Source organism: Fundulus heteroclitus, chromosome 9 (genome assembly GCF_011125445.2).
Source record: "Fundulus heteroclitus isolate FHET01 chromosome 9, MU-UCD_Fhet_4.1, whole genome shotgun sequence".
Taxonomy (NCBI): domain Eukaryota; kingdom Metazoa; phylum Chordata; class Actinopteri; order Cyprinodontiformes; family Fundulidae; genus Fundulus; species Fundulus heteroclitus.
The window spans coordinates 3,177,945-3,203,630 of NC_046369.1; the positions used below are offsets into that span (position 1 = coordinate 3,177,945).

Genomic DNA, 25,686 nt, shown 5'->3' on the forward strand with positions numbered 1-25,686 from the left:
GCGACGCCATCATTGTATCTTGCACTAATAATGACATTCCAGCTGTTTGGACATGTATGCTAAAGGCTAATGCTATGTCTATCCTCGTCCTATGGAAAACGATTTGGAAAAATTAAACATGAATTAAAAGTAAGGCATGCACATTTGGATTGTAATTAAAAAAATAACCTACCCACTGATTTCTGGCCAAAGCTGTCAGACGAGCCTGAACCCGAACTGAGAGGATATCATCGGTTTGTGGCTGCTAGCTTCCCGCTAACCAACCGCTGCGGTTGGGTCCGTCCGGCCGATACGGGGTTGGTGGCTCCCCGGCGCCGGGGGAGCGAAGCGTTTCTCGGTCTTTTTCCTCCCCTTCGCTTCGGCGCCAGCTTCCAGTGACAGGGAGGGGGGTGTGAGGGGGGGCAAGCCGAGCACGAACCCTGCGGGTGTTGTTGGCAAAGGCTCGGTTCGGTTCGCCGGTCACAGGTAGTGCAGACTGACCGGCGGCATGCCGTTTCCACCTGAGGATGTTTGGAGCAGCTGCTCGACAAGTTGTGTTACTGCGACAAAGCAGCCACGCTGTCTACGCTGCTGTGTCTGTCTGTGGAGTGGCCCTCCTCCCTTCCTTAAAGAAACACACACAAACAAACACGGCGAGAGGGAAAGCCATCTATGGGGGCCCGTTTAGACCACAATTTATTACTCATGTATCCGTGTGCATTTATATATATATATATATATATATATATATATATATATATATATATATATATATATATATATATATATATATATATATATATATATATATATATATATATTAGGGGTTTAAATCACCAGGTTCTTCATGACCTCATGTTGTTCGTTCGTACTTTGTGATATTTGGCGATATCACAAAGCTGTGTTATGATTTCCGATCCATGTGCCCATCTAACACTATTATTTACATTGATATTAAACTTGCATAAATACATAATTAAAAAAATATATAATTTGTCAGTTTTATTTCTAAGCTCTTGCAAGTATCAGGCAAAAACAGAATTGTGTAATTTAGAATAATGACATTAATTAATTTAAAAATAAGAATAAGAATAAAAAAACTACATGGTTGCAAGGGGTGCTGCTGCCTATCTCCAGCATTTCAATGGGCGAGAGGCAGGGTACACCCTGGATAGGTCGCCAGTCTGTCACAGGGCAACACAGACACAGACAGGACACACATATGGGCGTACCCCACCTTTTGCCCAGTGACAGGAATAGACATGTTAGAAAATGTATATCTATCTATCTATCTATATATATATATATATATATATATATATATATATATATATATATATATATATATATATATATATATATATATATATATATATATATATATATATATATATATTTAGATAGATAGATAGATAGATAGATAGATAGATAGATAGATAGATAGATAGATAGATAGATAGATAGATAGATAGATAGATAGATAGATAGATAGATAGATAGATAGATAGATAGATAATTGTCTGCCCCTGGACTGATTTTGTGGATATGTTTTTTAGCATGGATTACTGAGAAGTCTAAAAATACATTTCAACATGACATTCCAATTTCTCCAACTCATTTATTGCTGGATGAATGAGAAATTCCCATTAACTTACAATTAGGTCATTCTGAGTCAGCATTCAGGTTTTACCACCAACTTCAACCTGGTTTATCCCGCTTTCACAAGCTCTCTGTTGCCAAATACATCAGGTTTCAACTCTGCACTTGGCTCTGCTGCTGCTGCAGTGAATGAAGGAAGCCTTTGAGTTGACAGTTTTGGCCCACATTACACAAAGTTTAGACATCCCTGACTACAGGGCTCCATTTACATTTTGATGGCAGCAGAAAGGGGAGATCTCACAGTCTTGGTTTTATTAAACACATCTTTAAACCTTTGATATTGCTGATAACAATATCCATATTCTAATATTTATTTAGGATTGCTGGTTGTGTTGGGGCCCTGCGACAGACTGGAGACCTGTCCAGGTGTACCCCGCCTCTCGCCCAGTGAACGCTGGAGATAGGCACCAGCAACCCCCGCGACCCCATGAGGGATAAAGCGGTTTGGAAAATGGATGGATGGATGGATGGATGGTTGTGTTGGGGTTTTCTTAAATCCTGTTTTTATGACTAATTTGTAACTGTATGCCTGAAATAAAATAAACAATGGCAGCTATGTCTTGTGGAGTTCCTCAAGGTTCTATTCTGGGTCCTGTTCCTTTTTCTAATTCATATACGTAAGTCCACTGGAATAGATCGATTAGTGCTATGATAATGCATGTTATTAACTCTATACTCTATCAACAAATCAATTGTTGATCAACTTCATATTGTGCAAATTGCAGCTGGTAAGATTTTAACTGGTACAAAAGATCGCACATCATTTTAGTTTTGGCTGTGTTACACTGATTAATTTCACTATTTTAGTTCAAACTTTTAGGACATTGCATGTTCAAACTCTTAGGTATATCTTTGATTTGCTGACACTCTTCTCTCCCTCACTCTTAGATTGACAAGTTAAAGGTTGCTAATAGTCAGTCACACCATTTGTTAAACTCATAGAGATGTATCCTTACAGTCTATAGCACCAACATTTTGAAATGCACTTCCTCTGTTTTTGAACAGCACAACTGTGTTGTTTGAAAAGCAGCAGAAGCCACTTTTATTCATGCAAGAATTCCATTAAAGTTTTCTGCCTATTTTATTTAACTTCGGTTTCTCTGATCTGTCGTTTGTATCCCTCTCTATAGTGATCTTACTCATTTATATATTTTAACCTTTCCTTTTTTTTCTGATGGCATCCAGACCTCTCTGCCAGTAAAACTAAGTGGCATTAATGAGGTGATTGAGTATTTTCTATGGCTGCCCCAAGACTCTGAAATAACTGACCTCTACATATGTGCCCCCTTAGGAGCATTGAGTCATTTAAATATCATTTTAAAAGCAATTTATTTCTCCTGGCCTTTGATCGATTGAGTCTGAAAATCCAAATTGTTCTTAGAAATCATTACTACTGTGTTTCTGTTTATTTTTATTACAGTTTTATTCTGTTTGCTATTTTATAATTGTTGCCGTAACTGTGAAGTATATAGATCAACTGTTTCTAAAAGGTGCCATATAAATACATTTGACACTGAAATTTGACATGCTTTGTTATATATAATATATATGGAAATTGCCTCATAGCCCTATGACACATAGCTTTGACAGATTACTGAGTAAATTGACAGTTGCCACACACACAAAAAGGGCCACCCAAGAGGAGGGTTTGGGTCTTATCCATCAAACTCCGATCAGTGATAACATTTTGACTGTATTCATAATTCAATTCACTTCAGTTTCTTTGAAGTATATATTCCTAGCAAATGTTGTCTCAAGGCTTTTCAAAAAATATATTTAAAAAAACAATTTTATATACCACTAATTTCAAACCACTCATATGGACAGAGGCAGTGTGAGTAACAAAGACCACAGAAGTCCTGGTCAACCCTGGTTACAAAACATCAGGGTCAAGCTCAGTTTATTATTCCAATTGGTAAAAAGTTGTCACTCCAAGAAAACTCAACCGATTGCGTTAAGTCACTGATTTTCATGCAATTGTTTCTCCTGAAAAAACAGCAGCAGTTTGTTGCTTCAAGTCATTATATTAGCAGCAATCCCTCATACTTAGCATGCATAAAGCGACAGTGGAGAGGAAAACACCCCTTTCACAGGAAGAAACCCACAGCAGAACCTGGCTCAGTGTGAGCTGCCGTCTGCTGTGTGACCAACTGGAGGTTTGAGAAGACGGAGTAGACACAAAAAAGACAGAAGCACCACCGCAGGTTTACATTATAGAAAATACTAAAGTTAATTACAGCTATTGCTCCTTTACTGCGTTGGGTATGAGCCCTGGCTCCCCATAATCATGCCGCCTGTTCACCAAGACAGAGACCTTAAGCTTGAGGTGTCTGTTTTCTTTTTGTTTGTTTTTTATATCCTTATTTTCCAAAATTCCAGTCCAAATGAAAATTTGGACTGGTTTGAGCCATTTGATTTTTTTTTTTTATTTTCAAATGGCTCAAACCAAATGGTAATATTTTAACTAATTCAGATATTCTTTTCTGTATGACATTTCCCAATCAATGAATAATCCAAATGAAAATGTACTAGGCACAAAGAAGCAATCAATTGCACTGGCCCCACCAAAACTAAATAAATAAACTCATACCCCTTGAACTATTTCCACATTAAAACCCAAATCTTTTGATGTGTTTTATTTGTAAGTGTGCAACCGTGAAGTGGAAGAAAAAAGGTTATTACTGTGAAAAGTGCAGAATAATATGCAGTTTTCAAAGCTTTTTGCAAATAAAAAATTAAACAATGTGGCATGCATTGCAATTCGCAAATGATATAGAATTGCGGCTGTAAAATGTGGAAAAAAGGGCATTAAGATATTTATGTTTCAGCAGAAACATTATCAAAGCAAACGTTATTCTATCTATCTATCTATCTATCTATCTATCTATCTATCTATCTATCTATCTATCTATCTATCTATCTATCTATCTATCTATCTATCTATCTATCTATCTATCTACCTTGTAGAACTCTACTTCAGCAAAATTCACAAGTTGTATTTGATTTGTTCTATTATTAATTCATTATGATGATTATTATTGTTGTTATTATTGCGCCACGCCATCTGTTTACGCGCAGCTCTGAGGATGATTTGCCAGCTCGGGTGATCGGAGTTCACCACAGAGGTGTAGCATATTTATCCAACGTGTCATTATTGCCACCCATGCAAAGAAACAGCAGTGGCATCGGAAATGGACTGTACCAAGATGGAAAGGGGTGCTGGAAAAGCTCTGGACGCATTTATGCAACCAAATATCGCCTTCGCAAATGAACTGATATTTATGGAATTCATGTGGAGGGGAAAATGAGATGAAACGCACGCACAGGAGGGTAACCGGCCTACGTGCGCGCTTCCTATCGCCGCTCGAATGGGACTCGCGTTGCGCGCCCTCCCCTCCGGTGAACGCCGCGGTGTTTGCGCCCTGGTCGGGACTGTCATCCTCTCTGACCGCCCGGTTTTTCGGAGAGCAGAAGTTGGCAGAGGGATGTTCCGGTGATGATGGCGCTGCAGCTGAGGAGCGGGGATGCTGCATACTACCAGAGCGCAGAATACTGCAGAAACTACACTTCGCAGCCCGTCAGCTACGGTGACAGCAGCCATTATCTTGCGCGATTGCCAGGTAAGGTGAAGCTTGTCATAAGGGGAGCTCCTCGTTGACCGATGTGGGGAAGGCGGGGGGGAAAAAAGTCTCCTGCGTTATTGTGCAAATAAAAATTCAAATAAAATGGGCAAATGAAGCATGAGGTGATTGCAGATGCTTCAGCGGTGGGTGGGTGTTCGGATGGGGTTGCCCTGGCGCCGCTGTCAGTGTTTCATGTGATGTTGCTGGGGTGCACCAGCCACCATTCTGTTCAGCACTGAGCAAGATGCTGCGGTGCGAAATCTGTGACTGCCTTGCAATGCCGGATAGCTGTGGGGGGGGAAATGCATGTACCAGAGAGACTTCACAGCTGAAGCTGAAGGAGTAACAGCAAAAAAAAGCCTCCTGGCGTGTCATCCGGAGCAAGTGAGGACCCTCGCCTCTTGCTTTTGCACTGCTTGATCTGCACAGCTGACCGGTGACATTTGCAGATAAAGTGTTTCCTTAATGCACCTGCGTAGTCGCAGTCAATACGCCTTCCTGTGAGCTTCCAGGGACGTCAGGCCAAATGTGTCATTCTGCAGCAGTGACCATTCACTGCATGAGGCTGATCAATCTACTTTATTCATGTTATTTAATTGCAGGTCGTTCATTGCCAACCCGCAGATGACCTTTTGCTTCTGGTTATGCACGTCTTGCATCGTCTTACAAGGGGCAATACACAAAGGCAGCAACAAACATTGTTGTTTTTTCCTGCAGGACCTTTTGCTCTTCAAAACGACAGTGTCTAGAGCTAGTTTCTATATATAGTATGGTGGGAAATAATCAATGTACAGTGTAAAGGTAATGCTCATTCCATGCAGGTAGAGCTCAGAACACTTTAAGCCTCTGAGTTTATGTCAAAGTTAGTCCCGTAAAAAACTTCTAAGGGATGCATGAGAAACAATGTCAAATGAGCAATTTACGAACAACGGATTCTATACGGACTTAGTACTTTAGAGTACTGTGACACATATTTGGAGATTGCGGTGAAATGTGCTTGTCCGGTGCCCAGCGACGCAGATGGAATTAGTGCAGGAGGCATGTGCTTCCCATTGCTCCATAATTGATGTGACACAACGCAGTACCTACAAAAGAAACTCAAGAGAAAACGAACACATGGCCTATTTAAAGGCTCTCAGAGGAGACGGTGAAATTAAAAAAAGGCTTGAAGACATCGTTTTAGTGTTTTGTTTCTGGGCACTCAACCAGCAAGCTGTGAAAAAAGAAAAAAAAATCTGACAAGTGATGGAACCTCTGAAATAACATCAAGGTTTGTCTTCCCGTCAGTCTTTCGTTTTTATCTTTGGCCTCTTTGAGGGTATAAGAATAATAAAAAAGAAAAAAGCTCTGGAGGAGCAGAAACGGAAAGGGTGGATAATACAACGTTTGATATCGGGCTTTATGTAATCCTGATTTTGGAATTGCCGAGCTGATTGTGTTCTCACTCAATTTGCGCTGTCAAAATTGTAAATATTTGCATGATTCTGGAGCCAGAATCAGTTGTTTCACCACGGTTATGCTGGACTAGTAGAGTGGATGCACATCCTACAGTCTGCTTGAAGAAAAAGCCAACCTTGACCTTTCTAGCTAATATGAAGCCTATGGGAGCTCAAAGGCAAGGCAAATTTATTTATATAGCACAATTCAGTACAAAGACAATGCAAAGTGCTTTACATGATTAAGATATAGCAAAATAAAACAGAATAAAAGCAAGTAGGAATAAAATGTAGATAGAAAAAAAGAACAAAAAAGTGGTGATTCAGTTAACTAGAACAGTTGAAGGCAATTCTAAACAAATGTGTTTTTAATCTTGATTTAAAGGAACTCAGGCTTTCCACACCTTTACAAAGGGTCTAGGCAGCTGAGGATTTTACTAGAGTATACATTTTTCCCCCAAAAAGGTTAAAAAACTACATATAAGCCATAATATTTCTCATCTCTTTTCAGCTTTTCATGTTACACCCATAACGTTTAGTATATTTTATGCGATAGACAAACACAAAGTAGTGCATAACTAGATTTTTTTATTTTTAAAATAATAAAAATGCGAAGTCTGATACTCAGTTTCTTTGATAAAAAAAATAAAAATCCAGTTCAATCAACTGCTTTTAGAAGTCACCTAAAAAGGAAATAAAGTCTGCGTGTTTTTAATTTATTTTAAATATAAATACAACATTTATGTGAACACCTTAGAGGCTTGATAAGCATAAACATGGCGGCGGTAGGGCGTCATGTTGGACAGTTGGGCAGAGAGCATTTATGGGGAAATGGGTGGAGAAACTTACAGCAACTTCTTGGAAGAAAACATGTTAGAGGCTCCAAAAAACTAAAAACTGAGGCAAGGGGAACCTGTGAGACATGGAGCCTGAACATATAGCCTCTTAATAAAGCTGTCACCCCCCTTGGATTATACATGTTCCATTGTCTCACAACCTGGACTCATGCATTTAATTTACAGAACAGGGCGACAACTTAGAAGATTTGTGGTTTTGTTGTGAAGCAAACAACAAGTAGGATAAGATAACGGAAAATTTCAGTGTGCTCACCCTAAAAACATTTGCAACACGCAGTACAGCCAGAGGTCCAATGCCAAGGTTTAGAGCCATACTCTAAACTAACTTGTTATTAGTTTCGGCCTAGTCAAAGTTCAGACCTAAATCCAACTGAGAATCCAGTGTAAGACTTGAAAATGGCTGTTACCAGACGCTCCATCAAGTTTCACTGAGCTCTCACCTGGGCAAAGATTTTAGTCTTTACACCATGTCCCAGGCAGATATTATCAGAAAGACTTGGAGCTGTAATCGCAGCGAAAGGCGGTTGTACAAATGCCGAATCTGGAGGGCTAAATGCAAATACAAGGCTAATTTCTCAGATGCGTGGTATTGTTTGTGTTATTTCCATCCACTTCCAGATTATGCACCACTTTGTTTTAGTCTGTCAGATAAAATGCCAATAAAACACACATAATTAATGGTTGTAGCGCGACAACATTAGGAGAAGTTCAGGTCATATGAGTACTGACGCAGGACCCTTTGAGGAACTACTGCGTCTATGTCTGCGCTGCAGCTTTCCTGAATGTCATCTCCAAGCAGTGAATGCAGGACTTCCTGTGCTGAGGCAAATGTGCCCAAAAACAGAATTAAAAAAAGAGTAACGTTTTCTCAAGGCGAGTAATTTTGAGTGATTCTGAAATTGCTCATCAAAATCCAAAGATAAAGGGAAATGAAAATGAAGCTGCAGGCTTATTGTGCATCAGGAGAGTACAAACTATTGATTTTCAACCTGAGTCAAGAGTACAATAATAAGCTGCATGGTATCTACTGTCCGTGTTTGTTCTCCCATATATTTGTTCTTCTATATATATAGATATATGTAGGGTTTTCAGCAAGATAAGGGTTAATTTTATTGGGGGGAAAAACAGCCAAGAACAGTGTGGTTTAGACAAAATACATTTGCCTGAGGCCTTTGTATTCTTCATTCCAGCAGATTGACTCAATAAGGCTGCAGTTTGTAATCTTTTTTTAAAGACTACAACAATCCAGCCTGGGATATAAGGCGCTTCATGTTACATATCTAGAGTTTACTCCAGCCGGAGGCTCGGACTGCTGAGATCCTTCAGCTGATATTGAGACATAACGACAATCGTGGTGTGTACGTTCTTGCTTAACTGAAGCTGACAGGTAGGGAATTTGTTTCTTATATTTTATTACTGACGATAGGCAGCCAGTGCTCAGTTCATCTAGCTCTCAGTGCCACTGCCGCTGAGGTCATATATATTGCAATTTCACATATTCGTTACAACTTCGGCTCCACGTCTCTTATTTTCTCTGTCTTTGATCTTAAATCTGCCGTTTGTTTAATCCCTTTGTCTACTCTCAGGTAATAAACATTGACTTACTGCTTCAATTCCTCTCCTCAACTTTCCGTCATGCTTTTAAAAACTGTTCAGGTGAAAATAGTTGGGTTGTTTAATTAATCCGGTCACGGGTCAAATATGGATGCATCTAGCTCTGCCGGGGTTGTCTAATACAACACCGTTGTGTTATGGCTTCTTTTTGGTCAAGAAAAAAATGTATTAAAGTTACTAATGTCTGACTTTAAGGCTGCCAAAAGATGGCCTAAAAGGACAAACCAAGTAATATGTTGGTTAAAATAAATCCAATATTTTATTTTTTGTATTGCTGTGACTGTTGAAAATGGTAAGAACCAAAATGTATACTCAATATACAAGGAATCTTAAAAGTCTACATGTCCCTGTTAAAATGGCAGGTTTTTATGATTTAAAAAAATAGTTATTTTATTAAAAAAAGAAGAAAAAATAATCACCAACATGAGGTTGACCCCAAGGGCTACATGTATACACAACCCACCAGTGAGCTGCATACATTTTTTTACCTTATCTTGTTGTTTTTCCTTTTTTAATCACACTTGCATTTATATAGATTTAAAAATAACAAAAGTGTGAAAAATGTAAATTTTTATGTAACATTAAGGTGAGCTCTGACTCTTCTAGTTCAATAGTCAGTACAGATGGCCCTTCGTATGGCACGGTACCATCTCATTTTCAAAAAGGTTTTCTAAACCAATAAACTGGATCAAAAATCTTTGACCCAATGTTTCTTTAAAACCTAGCTGGGTTAAAGAAATAACATGTTTTGGTGTCGACCCTGATGAAAGCCACGATGTGAAACTCGCTGCTCAGTCTTCATTTCCCCAGATAGTCGAACCGCTCCATGCACCTTGGGAGTCAATTAATTTATGGCAGAAAGTTTTTTTTTTTATCTGATTCACATTTTGTCTCTGCTTAAAAAAATAACCCACCATCACTTGTGTGTACCGACCACTATGTGGCGACATAACGGATTGGGGTGAACCGATTGATCGGCCGGCTGATCGATCGGCCACGATTTCCTTAATTTTTGGGGATCGCCAATACTTTAATGTGGATCTGATCTTATCTACCTCTGCAATGGTTTGAAAACCCCCCAATGTCAATGCTCTAAACTTTGATTTATATGCGAGAGCAGTTATTTGCGAAGTTTTTTTTATTGTTTCACGGGTACTGATTCATGTTTTTCAAGATAAGTTTGAAACACTGAAGGTGTCTTGTGATCTTATAACAACTGAAAGTGTCAGTTCTGTTTCAGTCAAAACAGGAATCGCTACGTCGGGCTTTTTAAAGATCGATAATCGGCAATCGGCCAGAAACCTGCAATCAGTGCACCCCTTGTGGCGGGCCTGAGTCTGTGCCTACATGCGCATGGACCCGGTGTAAAAACTCTGCTGTTGTAGCAGTGGCAGTTAATAACCCTCCTCTTTAGACTTTATTGCAAATCAATCTGTGTTGATATCTTGAACGGACAGTCAAAAACGTCTAAAAAATAAGGTTTAAAAAAACAGCAGTAAAACAGGACACAGAATCCCAATAAAAAAAAACTGAGATGGGTTTAAGAGCCCCCTTCTCCTTGCACTTGCATCATGCCTGGGGTCCTGGCTCTCTCATCCTGCAGTTTGATATGACTAATAGTAAGGTCAGCGCCTCGTCCGGCATGCCGTTCTCCTGATGTCAGCGGGACGACGGCGGCAGAGGGACAGCTGGACAGCTTGGACGGAGAGACGGACAGGGAGCAGCACTTGGAAACACAAACACTCCAGGATGTTATTTTGGGTCCGGGATCCACTGCCAACGGGCGTGCAGTCGGATTTCCAGATGAAAGTGTCCAGTAAAGAGGGTTTTGACACAGCTGTTTGCCTCGCACTGACCTGAGAATCTAGCTTTATAGACACAGTCCCCCCCCCACCTCAAACACACACTGGAAACTCTGATTTAAGATGTATTTTCACTTCTGTTTTGAAGATTGAGCTGTCGCTGTGTGTGTATGTGTGTATGTGTGTGTGTCTGATGTTCCTGTATGCTTGACTGCAGGCGCTGCACGCTCAGCTTGATCTTTCTGATGCCCACTGGAGTGTGAAGCTCCAAGCTCTGTCCAAGAATGTGTTTCTGTTCACTCATCTCGCTTCATCCTCTCCGCCTCTGGGCTTTTTATATGAATCTGTGCCGTCCGCAGTCGTCGTACGCCTGTCAAGGTCTACTTGGCAAATGAGTGCGACGCGCTTTTAGTCGTCGTAATCAAGTGAAAGTTGTTTTTGCTATTCAAAACAAGTAATTTTTCTTTTTGCTAATATCGATACAGTTCCCGCGTTTATGTTCGGGATTAGATTTAAAGCTACTGGACATGGCTGAAATGTGTTTTTTTGAATTAAAAGCAGAATTATATATATATATTTTTTGTTCTTGAGTGTATTTGCAAACTATCATCTGATATTTTACGTTGCTTGTAGTGTAATGGTTTCTTCCCGTCTGAGTATTGGATTCATTTCACTGTGGATGATGACATTTACCTCACCAGCTTCAGCCAACATCTTCTCAAGGGCTTTAGCTTTTATTTTGGGGTTGATTCGCACATTTCATGCGTGAGCCGCCATCTTTCCAACCGGTACGATGGCTGGACACCTCCAGGCCGTTTATGCCTGCAAATAATTGTTTGTATAGATGAAGATGAAGGAATCTTGTCTGATTTATATACTTTTTCTTAAGGATGTCACACTTGGCAGCAGACATTTTTTTTTAAGGCATTGCCTTGAAATACATCAGGTGGGCCAAAATTTAACTCAAACATTGTGAATTATGTTGCTAATTATCCAAACTTTGCAATTAATCTACCCTAACCCTAACCCTAAACTGTTAAATTAGTAATCTTGGTACGCATTAACTTCTGAATTAGAAGGAAAACGATTAACACTCCAAAAAAATCTCTCATCTTTCCAACATTTGAGAAATAGAAATCATTTTGGTGATCTGAACTGACCTAAAACAGAAACGTTTTATCTTTTATCTATTTTTTATAGTCTATGTAAATACTCGGCTTCAAATGGAAGTTTATATTATTTTCTCTGTACATTTCTTGAATTCATAGGATCTTCTTTTTTTTTATCCCTCCTTGTAGTTTTAGATGCCAAACTGACATAGATCACAGGCAGTACAGCCTCACTTTGGCCCAGCAGTGCTCAGAGCCGAATGGTAACATCAGCATCCCAACGTGCTCACGGTGGACGTATTAAAGTGCTGAGGAAGCTCAGTGTTCACAGTGTTCATCATCTCAGTTTACAGCTGCAGCTCTCCAACTTCAGCACAACTACATAACGCTGCATTAAGACGACGTAGACAATCACCAAAGCCGTTATGACACATTATTGGGGGAAATTTAAATGCCTGCTTGGTATTTTATTACAATACAGCCAAAGGTTTCTCAAACATTTCAGAATAAATAAAAATGGTCTCCCCCGGCTGAGCTTAAGGGAACTAGAAATATTTTCAGCTTGCTCTTTGTTCCCCGAATATAGTAAACTAACTGTATACACTGCAAAAAGGGAACTCAAAGTAAATAAAATTTTCTTGAAATTTGTGTATTTTTCCTTGATTTGAGCAGGTAAATAAGACTATTTGCCAATGGAATAAGATTTTCGCACTTAAAACAAGAACAATTCATTTCCACCGTCTTATTTCAAGTGCAGGATATCAATTATCTTATTTTAGGGGTAAATATACTCATCCCATTGGCAAATAGTCTTATTTAGCTGCTCAAATCAAAGAAAAATACACTAATTTCAAGAAAATTGTAGTTCCTTTTTGCAGTGTACAGTGTTACTGTCAAACCTTTAAGCCCACATAGGCTTCACAGATTAAAAAAAAACATGATTTTGAACAGATTTTGAAATGCACATTATTATTTTGCCTCTGACGTCCGCAGGTCCAGACACCATGCTGAAGCCGCCTCTGAGTCTCTTCAGTCATCCCCAGCAGCCCTTCCATTTCATGGACTCTCTGCACCATTTAGTACCTCCACCCATGGCACCTACGCAACCCCTAGGCCCCCCACCCATTGCCCCCACCCAACCCATTGGACCCCCAACCCTGGCTCCTACTCGGAGTCTAGGGCCCCCTCAAATACCTTCTGCTCACACACTAAGGCCTCCATCCATTGCTCCGCCTCACACCTTAGCCCCACCTCCAATGCCCCCAGCGCAGCCACTGGGCCCTCCGCCAATGGCGCACACTCTAGTTCCGCCACCTGTAGATCCAACACAAGCCATTGTACCTCCAACCATAGACCTCACCCAATCCTTAGGGCCTCCGCATCTCACCCCAGCTCAAGCCCTGATCCCCCCGCCATTAGTGGCGGCTTCGCCCAGCCGTTTTCCGCTGCCTCCCGGCCCCTTGTCCTCGCCCCACGCTTCGGACCCCGACCCATCACAGATGACCCCAAGGCCCCCAGGACCAGCTCCCAATCCACCGCCAGTACCCAGCTACCTGTGTGGTCCTCTGGCAGGCCAAGCAGCTCCTGCCAGCGAGCAGCCCCAGGATGAGGGCTCCTCGCTGGGGGTGGAGGAGCAGGAGGACTCTCTAGGCCTGGAAGAACTGTGTAAACCACTTTACTGTAAACTCTGCAATGTTACACTCAACTCTGCTCAGCAGGCACAAGCCCACTACCAGGTGAGTTGAAAAACACAATCCCACACACGACCAACACATGCCGCCAGCCACCACTTTATTAGGTACTCCATGCTAGCGCAGAGCAGGAGCACATTTCCCCGTCAGGAAGGCCTTTATTCCTGCACAGTCTGCAGGGATCTGGTCCACAGCGCCAAGAAAGCATCAAACACACAGTAGGAGGCCGTGGAATCTCCTGTTCCACTGCATCCTAGAGGGGCTTTGTTGGATCAAGATCTGGTGACTGGAGAGTTTATTATACTACAGGAAACTCATTGTCCTGTTCAAGAAACCATTTATGAGATTATTTGAGCTTTGTGACATGATGGTGAACCCGCCTCTCGTCCATTGACTCCTGGAGATAGGCACCAGCACCCCTTGCGACCCCACAACGGATAAGCGTGTTGGAAAATGGATGAATGGACATGGTGGTGCATCATCCTTCTTTAGGTAGTTGTCATAACACTAGTCAAAAAAGGTCATGGCCGATATTAAGGTAGGCCCTGGGGTTAAAGCAATGCTAAAATTGTTTGAACGGGCAAAAAGAATGCCAATAAAAGCGAAGATCCCCAAACATCAGCAGTTTCTGGTGTACTCAGAACAGTCCTTCTGGCACCAAAAATCACATGACGTTTAAAGGCACTTAGGCTACGTTCACACTGCAGGCCTTAATGCTCAATTCCGATTTTTTTGTGAAATCGGATTTTTTTGCGTGTCCGTTCACACTTCCAAATATATGCAACTTGTATGTGATCTCCTGTGTGAACTGCATTCATTCGCCTAAGTGTCCCGCATGCGCAGTAGAGGACGCGATGACGTCATACGTAGCAAGCGTGCTCAATGTTTGCGGAAGTAAACAGGGATCGTAATGCTGTAGCGTATCTTGCGTTCTTTACGTTATTCTCCAACCGGAGCCAGCACATTAGCAACGCAATCTTTTTAAGAAGATTGAAAAGGAAGAGAGTCAAATTTTAGCAACGTGAGCAGCTTTACTGATACGGACTTCATTCGTAATTTTCGAATGAAAAAGGCAACCTTTATGTGCGTCTGAACGGATTTCTTTAGCGCTCTCACGTAAAGACACACCTCTTCGGCCAAAGCGGTGTTTGTTACCGCACAATAATCAACCTCTTTGGCATAGCCAGGTCCACCGTTAGTGACGTTTGTCGAGTATCAGTGATGTGTAGGTCGAATAAATGCGACCTGCCCGTACAGACACAGGTCGCATTTGAAAAGATCAGATACGTATCGGATTCAGGACCAGATATCCAAGCGACCTGGGTCGCATTTGAAAAAAATCCGATCTGTGTCGTTCAGACTGTCATAAAAAAGATCAGATACAGGTCGCATATGGGCAAAAAAATCGGAATTGGGTCACTTCAGGCTGCAGTGTGAACGTAGCCTTATATTCTTCGCCAGTTCATCTTCACCAAGTCTAGATGCCTAAACCTGTCGAGTGGCTTTGGAAGTGATAGGCTGACTCGCTGCTGCCGTTAACAAGCAATTAAACAGGCGTACCCAATGAAGTGGTTGGCAAGTGAGCAAAAAAACAGGGAAACAGAAATACTAACCTCTGCATCTTTTTTTTTTTTTTTTTTTTTTTATCAAGGGAAAGAACCACAGCAAAAAGTTACGAAACTTCTACGCCGGCAGTCAGCAGCCACCTGCCATCAGGATACCAGAAGCCCTGGAGGGAGCCGGTCAGAGCGCCGGCTCAGGAGCGAGTGATGGTGATGGAGGCAGACAGGTTAAGCCGAGCTACATCATTTCTGCACTAACTTACCTGTTTAAGCTGAGGAGGTGGGCGTACCGCTGCGGAGGTCGCCACTCTGCTGACTGAGCCTGTTTCCTCTGAGGAGGTGGGAGGCAGCTGCAGTCACTTAATGGTGGACGCACATTTTTCTCGTAGCACTGCACAGTTTCTATTCTCACCATTTGGCCTTCCTTCAGATCAGGTCTGATTTGTCTATCCCGTTTAAAGCATCTGTTTTACATCAGTCATTCCTTTCATTAAATATAAATGGGCATTGGTGTATATGTTGCAGATAAAAAAAAACAAACAGACGAATCGATTCAGAGCCGCTTTTCCTCTGGCCTCTCGGCGGGCCTGAATGTTTCTTTCTTGTCGTCGCTTCGTGTTTACTCCCTAACGCCTCTCGCCACAAACAATGCAACGCTTTGTCCCGTGTTTTGCAGGCGCTGTATAAAGGGGCGCCCCGGGTCATCCTGGCCACAGAGAACGACTATTGTAAACTGTGCGACGCCTCCTTCAGCTCGCTGGCAGTCGCACAGGCCCACTACCAGGGCAAAAACCACGCCAAGAAGCTGCGGCTGGCTGAGGCCCAGCAGAACTCAAACAACACGTGGGTCTGGGTGGAGAGGCCGCAGCTTTGTGAATACCTGTTTGAGTTTTTGTCCGAAAGATGTTTTTTTATTTTTTATTATTATTTCCGCCTGTTACAGGGAAGGTAGCAACGACGGAGCCCCGAGGAGAAATCGTAAAGATGGAAGCGAGTACCGACTGGTGAAAAACCGCCGCAGCCCACAGTTGCCCGTCGCCATGCCAGGTGAGAAGTTACGATTAAAGCGTTTTATATCTGAATAAAGTACTTTTATGACAAAACTTTTTTTTTTTTTTTTTAGTCAACGCAAAAATTGCATCTGTGTAAAATGAAAATGAATAACCTGACCTGATGACACATGGTCGGCTCATGTTCCATCGATGAACGTGAGTGGCTGTGGGTGACTGTGGTTCCGCTGTGGGTAGAGTAGTTGGATTCGTACGTTTGTGGGTTCAATTCCTGTTTCCTACTGTCACATGTTGATGTGGCCTGAGTTACCTACCAATCCGCGTACCGGTGTGTGTCAGCGAGTGCGACTGGATGAATGTGGCTGTAGTTAAAAGCGCTGTGAGGGGTCAGTATGACTGGAAAAGCTCCATATAAATCCATTTATCATTGTTCAAAAACACAAAATGTTTCGATTTCATAGCAGTGTGTCACCAAACAGAGTCAGGAACATAAACACATTCACTCACTGTATAATATAGCAACCAACACAATATTTATCTCACCCTGGAAAATACAGTAAGTGTAAAGCAGACACATCTTTTACTGCAGTTACAGAATCTTACCTTGATTTTCTTTTTAAATTTCAACGTTTATTACTGGATGACATCCAAATCTTTGTTTTTGAAATAGTTTTTAACAGAATATTTGCTGAAGCACTTAACGCTTTCTGTAAAACAAACATTATTGAAGCATTTTTAAAATTGTTTTTTAAAATAATCCTTAAAGTCGTTTTTCCCATGGGTATAAATATGATGTGGCACAGAGACCCGTTTTCTCCAACAGTCCCCTTATTTATCTTGCCCCCATGCACAACCACAAATGCGACTGCATTGTTGATGGCTCTGCAGCAATCCCTCATACTGAGCATGCATGAAGCGACAGTGGAGAGGAAAACTCCCCTTTAACAGGGAGGAGAACCTCCAGCAGAACCAGAACCAGGCTCAGTGTGAACGCTCATCTGCCTCCACCCACTGGGGCTTAGAGAAGACAGAGCAGAGACACAGAAAGCACAGAAGCTCACATTGACCCAGGGGTACTTTCTATATTAGATGGTAATAGAGGATGATCTGCCTCCCCTGATGATGTCACAGCTAACAGAACGCCAGACCAGGTGTACCTTCTATCAAGAGAAAAAGAGAGAGAACAAAAAGTTAAAAGCTGAAATAACAACAAACAATGCAAATTGGAGAACAGTAGGAGGACTCAGCCGATTGTGAAGAATAGACCCTGATGTCCTCCAGCAGCCTAAGCCTATAGCAGCATAACTACAGAGGTAGCTCAGGGTAACATGAGCCACTCTAACTAGAAGCTTTGTCAAAAAGGAAAGTTTTAAGATTAGTCTTAAAAGTAGACGGGGTGTCTGCCTCACGGACCAAAATTGGGAGTTGGTTCCACAGGAGAGGAGCCTGATAGCTAAAGGATCTGCCTCCCATTCTACTTTTAGAGACTCTAGGAACCACCAGCAGACCTGCAGTCTGAGAGCGAAGTGCTCTGTTAGGAACATACGGGGTAATCAGAGCTCTGATATATAATGGAGCTTGATTATTAAGGGCTTTATATGTGAGAAGAAGAATTTTAAATTCTATTCTTGATTTAACAGGAAGCCAATGAAGGGAAGCTAAAAATGGAGAAATATGATCCATCTTGTTGATTTTTATCAGAACTCTTTCTGCAGCGTTTTGGATCAGCTGAAGACTTTGAACTGCATTTTGTGGACTTCCTAATAGTAAAGAATTACAATAGTATAGCCTTGAAGTAACAAATGCATGGACTGGTTTTTCAGCATCACCCCTGGACAGAATGTTTCTAATTTCAAAGGTCATTGCTTTGTAAATGTTCACATACTTGATTAGCAACTACTCTCTCAAGAACATAGGAAAAGAAGATTAGATACAGGTCTGTAATTTATGAAGCTGTCTTGATCAAGAGATGGTTTCTTAAGTAAAGGTTTAATAACAGCTACTTTAAATGTAAATAACTTAACTTGGTTGGGATTGGGTCTAACATACAAGTAGAAGGTTTAGATGAAGCTAACATTTTAGATAACTCAGAAAGCTCTACAGCGTCTAAACAGTTTAAACACCGATCAGGTTCTAAAGGTTCCTCCAGTGCTGCCTCACTACTGAGGAGGAGGTAATCATGTTTGGGAGGGTGCCAGTTATTCTTCTTTCATTGAATCAATTTAATAGAACCAATAAAAAATGTTTGAGGTAAAAGAAGAGTGTGCAAGAGAGGATTGCCAAAGATCTCCAATCCGTTCCAACCTGGGAAATGAATACAGGAGGAGACTAAGTGTTATCCTACTTGTTGTGTAAAGTATTAAAAGCAAAGCTAGCCAATACCTTCTGCAGTGCTGATCATTTATTCCTTAATATTGATTTTCTTTCCTTCCCCGCTGAAATATGTGCCCAAATGTCTCATATTAAGAGTTAGATCTCTCTATGTTATTGAGATAAAAAAGTTGTGGAGGGTTGCTCTAACATCAGAAGGGATGTACTTGTCCATTAGATTTTACTGTGGTCCCCGGGGCAAATGTTGCCGTTCCAAACTACATTTGTCGGCTTTTGGCCTTTGCTTTTGGACTTTAGCAACTTAGGCCCCTCTTCCTTGCAGCTAATGTGATGCATCCATAGTATATAACGTCCTGTCTCTGTGTTTATGTATACTGACAGGTATTTGTTTTTTTGTCTAGAAAGGCACTGTAAAGAGAGAGAGAGAAAAAAGAGACTTTTTAAATCTGCTGATTTCAGTCAACACCAGAAAGTGCCTCATAATTAGAAACAAAAAAAAAAAACTCGTAACACTTGACAAGTCTGTCGCACGTGTAGGGCTGTGTTCAAACGGTGTCTCCAGCAGCCTTCAATGGTCGTGTTTGTTTTCCATAAAGTCAGCCGGTAACCTATAGGGTGACAGCTTGCTGCGAAAAAGCTTCACAGTGTCTGTTTTCACCTTTTTGTGTGTGTGTGTGTGTGTGTGTGTGTGTGTGTAAACGGATACAGCATAAGTAACGTCAGACTTTCTGCTGACGTCAGTATCACCATCTTGCTGTGTTTGACTCCTACTCTGCCTTTTTCACAGACAAACTCGTTGCAAATCAGCAAAGGATTAAAAAGAATAAACAACATAAAAACAAATTGCTCCTCCGATCTGATCTCTCTCGGCTGTGATGCTTTGCCACAAATATCTGTGCATGTCAGCAGTTTTTTTTTTTTTTGATGGACACATCCGGATATAGCTGCTCCCTTGAGTTTGGTAGCTTTATAGCTTTGCTTCTTTTCTCTTTCTCTCTTTTTGAGTTTGTATTTTTATTTTTTTTGTAATTTTTGTGTTACTTTTACATAAAACAAATGAACAAACAGCTTTGCCCCCTGTGCTACTTTGATTTAATGCCAGATGTCTTTGAGCTTTCCTGTGTCATTTTATCAGAATAAATGACTCATTCTGCCTTTTTTCTTAGACTATTTTTAAACCTGGCTCTGGGTGTTTTGAACTTCAGGAAAAAGCAGAATTAGGGGAGTTTACAGAACCCAGAACTGGACTTTTTAACATGTAGTTAAAGTGACTTGCAGAAGTATTCATCCCCTTGGCATTTTTCGTGCTTTGTTGCCTATAACCTGGAATTAAATTGATTGAGAGTTTGCACATAATAACAACTTTGAATATGCATTATTTTTTATTGTGAAGCAAACAATAATAGGACGAAATAACACTCCCTTAAAGTCATTACTTTGTAGAGCCAACACTTTTCAGCAATTATAGCTGCAAGTGTCTTTAGATCAGTGTCTATGAGTTCGCCACATCTGGCCCATCGATCCATCCATCCATCCATCCATGCATGCATCCATCCATCCATCCATCCATCCATCCATGCATCCATGCATCCATCCATCCATCCATCCATCCATCCATCCATCCATCCATCCATCCATCCATCCATCCATCCATCCATCCTCTTCCGCTTATCCGGGGTCGGGTCGCGGGGGTAGCAGCTTCAGTAGGGAGGCCCAGACCTCCCTCTCCCCAGCCACTTGGGCCAGCTCCTCAGGAGGAATCTCAAGGCGTTCCCAGGCCAGCCGGGAGACATAGTCCCTCCAGCGTGTCCTGGGTCTTCCCCTGGGCCTCCTCCCGGTGGGACGTGCCCGGAACACCTCACCAGGGAGGCGTCCAGGAGGCATCCTGACCAGATGCCCGAGCCACCTCAACTGGCTCCTCTCGACGTGGAGGAGCAGCGGCTCTACTCTGAGTCCTCCCCGGATGACTGAGCTCCTCACCCTATCTCTAAGGGAGAGCCCAGACACACTACGGAGAAAACTCATTTCAGCCGCTTGTATCCCGGATCTCGTTCTTTCGGTCACGACCCAAAGCTCGTGACCATAGATGAGGGTAGGAACGTAGATCGACCGGTAAATCGAGAGCTTCGCCTTTTGGCTCAGCTCTCTGTTCACCACAACGGATCGGTACAGCGCCTGCTTCACAGCAGACGCTGCACCAATCCGCCTGTCGATCTCCCGCTCCATCTTCCCCTCATTCGTGAACAAGACCCCAAGATACTTGAACTCCTCCACTAGGGGCAGCACATCCTCCCCAACCCGGAGAAGGCACTCTACCCTTTTCCGGTTCAAGACCATGGTCTCGGATTTGGAGGCACTGATTTTCATCCCGGCCGCTTCGCACTCGGCTGCGAACCGCTCTAGTGAGAGCTGTAGATCACGCCCTGATGAAGCCAATAGGACCACGTCATCCGCGAATAGCAGAGACGCAATCCCAAGGCCACCAAAACGGATCCCCTCAACACTGGGGATTCAAAGATTACGTGACCTTTGAAGGTAATTGGTTGGACCAGAATTTATTTAGAGGTGTCGTAGCAAAGGGGGTGTATCAAATTTCTCATTTCACTTCAACAACTATTTTGTGCAGATTCATCACCTAAAGTAAGATAAAGTAAAACACTTAAAAATTACATCTTGGGAAGTAATCCAGTAGGTTAAACACTGTAAGATTGATCATGGTGTGATTTACAGTTTAAAATGTGTTGACCCTGCTCAATGTGTAGGCTCCTTTTTAAATCGGAGTAGCAGTCCAAGGACTGAATTTACAAGGAAAGTGCAGATTTTTCTAATAATGCTTTAGTCTGACTTCTGGTAAAAAAAAAGAATGTAAAAAAACAGAGAAACTGCAATATGGGTCGACACTTTGCAGGATGCGTGGTGATGCTCGTTCCTTACAGCCATGTTTCCTTGCTTCGGTGGGCTTAGGTCCCTGAACAACCCTGGAGGCTGTGCAGTGAAAATGCTGCATTTTACTCTTTTTTCTTCAGCAGTTTTATGTGCTGTTTGCTTCTACTATTGTCTCCTCTGCTTTCAATCAAATAAATCATTGGTAAATCACATATTCAAAGGCTAAGGAGCATTTTTGATTGAATTGATTGAATTATTATATTTTTTTATGCATAAAGCTTTATCAGATTTTATCCTGGGACTATATGATGTTCAGTGGACACAAAAACAGAAAGGTGGAAGAGAAAAAGAGAGAATGATGAGATGAATAATTTACTTTCTAAAAAGCAAGACAGAGATCTACCAGCAAAAATGTACTGTTAAAAATATTCGGGTTGAATAGGTTGTACACATCTGCATATTGTTTCTCCCTCCAGTCTGGATGATAATGTCCTGGTGAATCATCCTCTCAATGTGCTCACTTCTCTCCTGAATGTTGCTCATTCTAACCCCCCCCCCAGGGCCGTATTACAACCCCAGACCGAGGCAGCGCATCCCCAGGGACTTGGCCATGTGCGTGACTCCCAGCGGGCAGTTCTACTGCTCCATGTGCAACTGTGGCGCCGAGCAGGAGACGGACTTCAGGCAGCATCTGGAGAGCAAGCAGCACAAGGCCAAAGTCTCCGAGCTGAGATACCGCCACGAGATGGAGAACCTCGGGTACAGCTAAGAGGGCCGAGGAAAAAAAACGTGGAAGGTGGCTCGCGGTGGATTCAAACAGTGACCTGCGCGAGAACGTTTTACGCCCAAACTGGAGGCCGGGGCTTAATGCCGATCAGCTAACATATAATTTAAACGTCAAATCTAGACAGGAGCATTTAAAAAAAAAAATATTACTGCAGCTCAACTAGTAGATCAAGTTGTTTATGACTTGCAGGGCTGACAGTAAATAGTCACATCTGTGTTATCTTGATGAGGTATTTGAGATGTTTCGTTCCACCCGACCCGTCTCATCTAGGAAGCCACGGAGCATCTCAGTACTTTAGAATATCATCAAAAAGTGAAGCAGTAATTCAATTTAAAAAAGTACAGGTAGATCAGTTAGCCCATGGTGCTTTAATAGCAACCCTCTGCTCGTTGGCACGGGTCTGGTGTCTCTCATCTTCCTTCTGACAATCCTCTGTAGGCTCTCCATGGGGTTCAGGTCTGGCCGGTTCGCTGGTCAGTCGAGCACAGTGGTACCGTCGTCACTAAGATAGCGTTGGTGCTTTTGACAGAGTGGGAAGGTATCGAGTCCTGCTGCAAGAGGAAATTAGCATCATCTCTGTGAAGCTCTTCAGCAGAAGGAAGCATGTAGCATGTAACACAACGAAGGAGACAGCTAAGGGCCATGTCTGACTTCAGCCACAGTTTTTCCTTCCACTAAACTTCCCATTAATATGCTTAAATCCTGTGAAGCCCCAGCATCTGCACTGACCCGTTGTGGCTTGACCTCTTTGTGGAGGTTCTGTCAAGACTGCGTTCCTCCTCGTGATAGTTGTAGGCCATAATTTCCATTATAAATCCTATGCATATAGGACTTCTAAGCCATAATTATCAAAATGAACAAATGAGATAAATTCCTGAAGTATCTCACTATGTGAACGTTGAATTAATGCAGGTTGAACTTCTTTAATTCAATCACAGAAATAAATAAACTTTTCTGAGGATATTCTGATTTACTGAGATGCAGCTGTATAATATTTTGTTTTAAACTGGTGATTAGCGCTAGAAATGCCTCTGCATATTTAATCAGAAGGAAACACACTGGGAAAAAAATGGGAGTTTTCTTAACATACAGTTTAGAGAAAGAGAACTATATATATATATATATATATATATATATATATATATATATATATATATATATATATAGACACTGCAAAAAACAACTAAAAGTAAGTTACATTTTCTTGAAATTAGTGCATTTTACCTTGATATGAGCAGTTAAATAACTCCATTTGCCAATGGAATGAGCATATTTACCCCTAAAATAAAATAATTAGATACCTTGCACATGAAATAAGAAAATGGAGAGTAATTATTCCAATTTTTAGTGCAAACGATCTTATTCCATTGGCAAATAGTCCTATTTACTTGCTTAAATCAAGGAGAAATACACTAATTTCAAGAAACGTTTACTTACTTTTGGTTCTCTTTTTGCAGTGTATATATATATATATATATATATATATATATATATATATATATATATATATATATATATATATATATATATATATATACATATACATATATACATATACATATATATATATATATATATATAAAGTCTACATATGGATTAGGAAAAAAAGAATCTCCCTTTCTTTTTATACTTTCACTGATCTGCTCTCCTTCTAAACTTTGAGCAGGATTCATTCAGACTCAGGTTATAAGTGAATGCAAATGAGATGCAAATGAATCTCGGGCGTGTTCGGGGCAGCGAGAAGGGGACTTATCAAGAACCGGAGTTCTGGAAATTTGTAGAGGAACGTTTAGAAAAAGTCAGAGGAAGCCAAGGAGTTAAAGCATTCAAAGAATGTGGTTAAAAAAAAAAAACAACTTAATGGGAATCAGTCAGGACAGAAGACAGCGGGAGGTCAGGTTAAAAACAAAAAAAACAACTTTGTGTACAAACAGCCACTCCAGGTATTTTTACAGTTTATGGTGCCAGTTCATCTGTGAAAGCATCTTAACAACCTACCAGAGGAATCAGATCCAAAGCACCACCTGCTGATTTCACAATCGACAAAAAGCACAATGAACTTTCCACGTCGCAGCAGTGTTAAATGAAACTGTGAGCTTTGGTTCACCTCTGAGCGGTCGTTGGACGTGATTCAGGCTAAAAAAGGCTGAACGCTGGCCGGCCTTTGCTCCGGCTTTTCATTTTGGCTTTACAGTAGAAACCAATCCGTGCTGTGGTAGAACTTTTCTATTAGCCACTTAGTATCTGCAGTCATTATAACTCTGCCGGATCTTATGTAAATATAACCTAACTACATTATCAATGTGAACATAGTATAAAAGCAGGAATCCTACTGATTCTTTAGTTATTCTCAGCATCTTAAACTGTTTCATAATCTTCCCTGTGCATACCGACTTAATGTCTGAGCACTAAATGTTTTATTAGTTTGTTAATTTTATGGATTTTACTGTTGATCCGTCCCACTACCATAAAGTACCTCTGGTACCTTCAGTGTTTAATTGAAAGCTGCTAATAGCCCCAGTTTGACTGCGCGCTCCAGACGGGGTTGTGTGTGAAGCGGAAACACTTTGGATGCAGGTATTCGCTAAAGCAGCTGAACTGGAAGTAGAAGAAAAAAATAAACCTGCATTTACTCACAGTGCTTTTCATTGTTGAAAGCGTTTAACTCCAAACATTCAATTAGTTTGGAAACTGCGTGGCTCCTGGTTGTTTCAAGCTGAAAAAATGACCAGGTTTTTATTGCAGTCTCAGATTCGCACGCTGTTTATGTCGCGTTGTTACTCTCACAGCTCGGTTTCTGTGTTTTCGCCCGGACCATCAGTCGTGTAATTGGAGTTAAATTAGATTTTCTTGTTTCTGTTTATCTAATTTACTGTTCCAGTTCAGCTGTGCTAAGCTGAAGAAAGCACCGCCACGAGGCATTCTGAGCTAGCAATCTTTTAAAATGACTTAAAATAGGGACTGTGCCTTCAATTTTGGCAAAGATCCCTATATGATAAAATTAGTTTTGCATAAGTTGCCTTTTAAATCCTTACTGATGAGGTGAGTTATAGGTGGTATTTTACCAGTGCCAAAAAAACATCATTCTGTCAAAGGTAAAAAGATTTTTGAGGATAGAGTACCTTTTTCTCCATACTAATTAAAAATAGAAGTAACAAATTAAAAAAAGCAACATTTATCCAAAAAGACAAAATTAAACTTCCCTTTCATCTCAATACTGTGTAAAAAAATAATCAAATTAATTACAGTGCTTTGCAAAAGTATTCACACCCCTTAAACCCTTTTGCGTCTTGCTGCCTTACAGCCACAAACTTTATTACATTTTATTGAGATTTTATGT

At 41.3% G+C, this 25,686-nt stretch overlaps 2 protein-coding genes across 3 annotated transcripts in view; one reads left to right on the forward strand and one right to left on the reverse strand.

Moving 5' to 3' along the window:
• The window catches only part of LOC105936911 (phosphatidylinositol 4,5-bisphosphate 3-kinase catalytic subunit alpha isoform), a 35,989-nt gene extending 35,387 nt beyond the window's left edge, over nt 1–602 (reverse strand). For both annotated transcript variants that reach the window (XM_036140847.1, XM_036140846.1), the window contains exon 1: nt 173–602. The gene's annotated coding sequence lies outside the window, so the exon portion shown is untranslated. The remainder of the gene's footprint in view (nt 1–172) is intronic.
• Nucleotides 603–4,904: 4,302 nt separating this feature from the next.
• zmat3 (zinc finger, matrin-type 3) lies at nt 4,905–22,489 on the forward strand. Its single transcript, XM_012877959.3, has 6 exons — nt 4,905–5,258; nt 13,073–13,815; nt 15,422–15,559; nt 16,009–16,175; nt 16,276–16,379; nt 22,120–22,489. Exons 1-6 carry the CDS (start codon nt 5,135–5,137, stop codon nt 22,326–22,328), a joined length of 1,485 nt encoding a protein of 494 aa, XP_012733413.2. The 5' UTR covers nt 4,905–5,134; the 3' UTR covers nt 22,329–22,489.
• Nucleotides 22,490–25,686: the final 3,197 nt, after the last annotated feature.